Source organism: Merops nubicus, unplaced genomic scaffold (assembly GCF_000691845.1).
Source record: "Merops nubicus isolate BGI_N331 unplaced genomic scaffold, ASM69184v1 scaffold4534, whole genome shotgun sequence".
Lineage (NCBI taxonomy): Eukaryota > Metazoa > Chordata > Aves > Coraciiformes > Meropidae > Merops > Merops nubicus.
In genome coordinates this window covers 25,486-31,485 of record NW_008603503.1, presented here as the reverse complement: position 1 = coordinate 31,485, position 6,000 = coordinate 25,486, and the positions used below count along the sequence as shown (strand labels likewise).

The 6,000-nt window shown below is 37.1% G+C and overlaps 1 protein-coding gene across 1 annotated transcript in view; it reads right to left on the bottom strand.

Annotated features, from left to right (window-relative positions):
* Window positions 1–6,000, bottom strand: part of DYNC2H1 (dynein, cytoplasmic 2, heavy chain 1) — a gene marked incomplete at its 5' end in the record, with an annotated part of 129,629 nt that overhangs the window by 99,478 nt on the left and 24,151 nt on the right. Inside the window, 3 exon segments of the mRNA XM_008938682.1 lie at window positions 617–726; window positions 1,424–1,565; window positions 4,120–4,246. Of these exon segments, the coding sequence (XP_008936930.1) occupies window positions 617–726; window positions 1,424–1,565; window positions 4,120–4,246 (379 nt within the window).

Genomic DNA, 6,000 nt, shown 5'->3' with positions numbered 1-6,000 from the left:
GTACTTCTTCACTTTCTTTTAAAAACAGGAGTGTCTGTTCAATGAGTATAATCTACAGCTCGTGTTATTCACAACTGGTTTGTAACTTAGAAGAGGTTTTATTTTTCCTTTTTGTTCCTCTAGTGGACAAAGGTACAGTACTTTCGGTTTTGGACCTCAATGCATTTTAGAAAGAATAATGAATAAAAGTATTTTGCAGGCGTGAAGACACAAATAGCATTTTATTTTAATCAAAAACAAATTCAGGTCTCAACATTGCAAACTCTACAGTGCAGAATATACTGGTGATATTGCCTAGTAACATGTATTGGTGTTAATGTTTATTTTCACTTCAAACCCGAACAGACTGACACCAGGTTTTGTCTGTTCAACAACTGGAAGAAAACTGTAAAAGTAAAAATGATAACCATGTATTTTCTTTAAATGTTTTGGTTTTTTTTTCTCTTTACTATAGAATATTCAGAGTTACATAAGTATTTGTTTCTCTGTGTGTATTCTATGGTGCTAATAAAATAACACAAATGGAATAGTTCAACATTTCAGAAAGATGCCATGTTACTGAAATTTGTAGACACTGAAATACTTCGAAGACAAGACAAAAAAACAACAGATTTACCTGCAAGATGACAAGAGCATTTTCGATTGAAAGGTCATCTGAAGGTAAACCTTCACTTTTCCAGACTAACTCTTCACTTTCTGTACACAAGAACCGCCGTAAATCAAACTCTGAGTTTTAAAGAGTGTTAAGTTCACATCTGTATTTATAGTCTGCATAATTCTGATACTGCATAAGTATCAAATGTGCAAGTGAAGACTTCAAAAACAGCCCAACATTTTGGGTAGGTCTACATTTGCATTTCCAGCATCAATGCCATAAGAGAGGTATGTTTTAAGACTGTGCTTGTTTAGTGCTTTTGCACTTTCAGCATCTACAAATTTATATACAGTAGAGATTCTAACAGTGTAAGTCTTAGATTTCTTTTAAATTTATTATTTTATTGCTTGAACTTATTACTAGCAATTAGATGATGTTATAAAAAAAAATAGTTAATAGTGTTACTAACACACAGATAAAAACGATTAGTGAAAAAGCAGAAGCATTCAGAATGAATTGGCAAATTTACAACAGTTAATCTCAGTACATTCATTCATGTAAACTTTTTTTTATGCAAGTATTATGGAGCTAAATCTTGAGAATTTTTAAGTATTTATAATATTAACTATTAGTAGAATAATCCTAAGAAATAGCCTGCCTATGTATACAAGTAATTACTGAGTAAGGAAATGTCACTTTTCATCTGGGGACACCACGAGAATTGGATCTGTACATTAGAACTCCCTATCATTTCTTACTTTCTCAGTTAAGCTTGATTACTTACACACACACAGAGACACAAGCAGACACACACAGACACAAAATTACTTTCAAGGCCTGCTGATTTGGTCCATTCCTCCAAGCTGGTTTTCCTCTGATCCTCAGGAGCAGCAGACAGATAGGTAATAAACGCAGCTGCCAACTGAGCCCTTTTAGGCAACGTAGCCAGTTCATCTGTTATCTCTGACACCTTAAAAAAATAAAGTACAGAATGTATATGTGTATTGAGAACAAAAACTATGTTAATATTTCTCACTAGTTACTAAAAAGTCAGAATTAAATTTGCCTGCCATTGAGAATACAGTTGAGACAGTCTCTCTTCTTGCATTTCAGGTACCTACACCTGGCTAACGCACAGCAACACACACATGACAGTATGGTAAAAGTTCTTTTTAAATCTGGGCTACAGCACAGGCAGATCTACCTGAGAATTTAGCTGCTTGTCCTGGTTTGGGGTAGAACAGAGATTGTTCTGTTTAATGATGTTACTTTTCAGCTAAAGCTCTTCTAATTAACTGCACTGTCTGAAGTTAGCAGCATATTTTCTCAGACTCTTAGCAGTGACAGTGCTCCATGTTTAGAGTCACTCCCAAGGACTGGTGTGCAGGCCAGGGTCACTGCTAAAGCCTGTGTACCACACCGAGGGGGTCACAAAGTAAAGCCAAACCTTCAGGGAGAAGCGGACAAGATAAGTGACCCTAAGATTCACCAGTGGGGTACTGCATCCCATATCCCTCATATTCAGTATAAAAGCTGAAGGATCAGGAGGGGCAGCCCCTTCCATCACCCTTCCACCTTCCTCCTCACTTTTGCTGCTTCTGCAGTGGCCGGCCTCTGAGGAGGACTCTGTCCCTCCTGCCTTTGATCCTGAGCCCTGTGTTCCTGAACTCAGTTCCAGAATCCAGCTCCTGCCCCAGTTGAGTCCAGCCTGGGACTTTTCCCTAGGGGCTGCTCCCCAGCCAGGGGTGACGGTGACATATTGCCATCAGGGTGGGGAGTTTGATTTAATACCAGTTTTATATATATTCGTACATATTCCATTTTATTATCAGTATTACTATTACTAGTAGTATTAAAGCTGTTTCACTTTTCTAATTGATAAGTCTCTCTCCCTTATTCCCTTTCTCCTTCCCTTTGGGGGAGAAAGGGAGGTTAACAGAAAGCATCTGTTACCTGTCTGTGGGTGGCCCCAACCCCAAACCATGACACTTCTAAACATCTATGAATCTGATGAACATTTCACCTTCACACTTACAAGGAACTAGGTAAATAGAATTACAGTAAGAAAAATAAGAAATAAGTGACCCTAGTCACAGTCAGCTATTATCACCATATGTATACAGATACTAAATACTGCATGTATCCATTACCCTCAAAAATGATTCATTGCATACTTAAATGATAAAATACATATATCATATATCTTCAAATAATTTATCTGCACTACACCACCTCTGCTTTGAAATGTTCCAGTATTTTGGAGAAAAATATAGTGCATAAAAATAACATATGACTGCCATAACTGGTTTGCAAGTACTGTCATTTATTTATTTTAATCAAACTGATATTAAAAATAAAGCTGATAAACAAACAAACAAACATAAAAAACACCACACCAACTTTTTATTACCTCCTCCCTACTTTAAAGGGAGATAAACACTGCTTTTTTCATCACCCTCAATATTGCACGAGCTCCTGGCTAATGTATCTGCCAATTTGCTCTACAACATACCATTAATAGATAATGGTAAAGTCCAAACTTTCTGAAGATAGGGCTAATGTACCAGAGTGAAAAACTGAGGAAATCACTTTTAGAAACATTTAAACTCCAGGGTTCAAATATATCAAATCCTTAATATAGCAGAAGGAACAGCTGTAAAGCTACTTTCAGAGGAAAATCTTCCATTTTTTCCCATTATGCTTTTCAACCTACAAGAACGATTCATCTAACCCTAATTTTGGTTCTTCAAAATGCAGCTATTTAATCTAATTATTTAGGCTTTTTTCAGTGTCAATGAGAAGACAGGACTGGGAGCATGTCTCTCAGCCGGGAGCCTTTTTCTGTTTTAAGATACCCATGAAAGCTTGGTATTGCATTCTGGAGGTGACAGCTATTTTCAATTTGTATATATCTTAACATTTTTCTTTGTTTCAGACTGAAGAAGGGCCAATGTGTCCAAAGGCTTGCCAGTTTCTCCCAAATACATCATCTGAGCAAGTACGATAAACTCATTTTCCCTACTTTAGAAGCCAAGAAGTATCAAATGTGCAAGTGAAGACTTCAAAAACAGCCCAGCATTTTGGGTAGGTCTGCATTTGCATTTCCAGCATGGATGCCATAAGAGAGATATGTTTTAAGACTGTGCTTGTTTAGCGCTTTCGCTAAATCTGTCTCTTTTGATCATACCTCAGCTTGGAAGATCCAACAGCAGACATGTTCAGCCATCATAACAACTACATTATTATGGGGATTGAAAAACCTCAAAGAACGTTGTATGGTTTATATTAAGTAGTAGGGCTTTTTTAAAACATTCTGCACCTGAGTGATATAAGTAAGGTAACTTGTATAATGAAGTAAAGTGAAGTTTCGGAAGGAAGAAAAGCTCTTATTTCTAATGAGATATCAAATAAATGTACAATTAAGAGACATACAGAATGGCAGTAACTCACATTCTCCAAACAGTACAAATATTGTATTTTAAAATTATCAGCCATAAGATGTATTTACAAAAATTTTCACTAACCTGCGTGCTCCATCTTTGGTGTTCCCTATCAAGCTGATTTATCAGTACCTCCGCAGCTTTCAGTATTTTCTGAGCTTTACTTAGTTCTGCTTCAAGTTTTGCTGCTTCTGTTGTTCTACTCTGGAACCTGTAAAACAACTACTGTTTGTGATTGCTATCATGAGCTACTAAACTTCCAGATAGTTATTTTCAAGGCAGTTTAATTGACTGAATTTGTAAAGGATTCCTTCCTTTTCATTAAGAACACAGCTACAATTCTTTTGTTATACCTCCTGCTTCCCATTGCCAGATGAGCTTGTTATAATTTTAAACTAACAAAATTTAGATAGAAGCACAGTTGTGATTTAAACATACATTTGCAATAGCAATTATAATGTCTGAAAATCACTCCTTCTTCTTAAAAAGCCTTTTAGTGATTGCGTTAAACTTTGTTCTGCACAGTCAGGACAACAGTAGGCTCAGCACCACACTATACATCTGTTACGTTCCGGTAAATTTAATCTATGAAACTTTTAAAGCAGAAGATTGCTCATTCACATGGATGACCCCATTTCAACGCACAGTACTCTATTTTGTTAACTACTGCAAAGTCAGATCATGCCCCAAACAACTAGCAAGGTTTAGGTACTATTTTGTAATGTTTAAAATCTAATTAGCTTAACATTTAATTAAAATAATTACTGCATTCAATAATCTACTTTTTTAAAGTAAAATATTTAACTGTAATACATAGTATCTAGTTAATCTAAGAAATTACTATAGAGCTGAATGACAAGACTTCTCTAAATACTTGTTTTTTACAGGCTACTGAAATGCTGGGGTTTGTGCCCCGAATTAAGGCTGACATATGGGTGATTCCCACAGCCCTTCATACAGAGGTGGTGAGTTTGCCTTATAGCTTCCCCCCAGGGTGCGGCCGGCCCTGCAGGGAGAGCCATAAGGGAAATGAGCCCCAGGGGTCCCGCAGTGAGTTGACAAAGGTCAGGTGTCTGCTTGGGGATAAAAGCTGGGACCACTTGCAGGAAGGGAGAAGTGTCCTGGTTGGGGAACGACCTCCTGACTCTCCTGGAACTGGACCTTGGTCAGGTTAGACCTTTGTAAATGCAGGCTAGGAGAGTGAGAGGTGGCTATGTGGCCACCTTTATCCTATGTGATTAGCCTGTTGACCTGGCTGCTTCCCATGACATCTATAGGAAGCCTTGGTTCCTTGTTTGTTCCACCTATTGTCAGTCATGCAATATCATTGTTGGGATCGTTGGGGGTGATGTGGATTGCATGTGAACTAATTGACTTGTTTGTACCCCTGGCGATTATTCATGGAATGACTTTTCTATACTCAGTACAGTCCACTTGACTGGTTTGTCTTTCTGCTGGCTGTGTCATTCATGCTAGGTCTAGTCATTGGCAAGACAGCTACAAAACATGACTTTAATAAGATGAATGTACATCAAGTTTTAAAGCACCTCCTATACTAACTAGAAACATTGAAACTAAAGGACTTTGATTAAACTGTGTTTGGATCAAGTATAAAAGTTCTCCACAGCAATCTTTATGCCACTGTAAGCCACATACTTGATAAGATGCTAAGAAAAAAAAGAGATAGCTAACTGTCAGACAAGTAGGACATAGTAGAACTTCCTTTATTCAAGCTGTGATCAGAAGCTCTGTCTGATTTTGTTTCTCAAGTCCTAAGGAGACATTAAAATCACCTTAGATTTAAAAGGTAAAAAAATGTATTGCTTATCTTTGATATCTACAATGTCTACACTGAAGGTTTCCAACACAGTCAGTAGTGAGAAGCAGGTTGTTGAGATGAACTGTATTCTAATAGTATTTATTTATATCCACTGACTGTATAGATAGCCTAATTATCACAGCTGA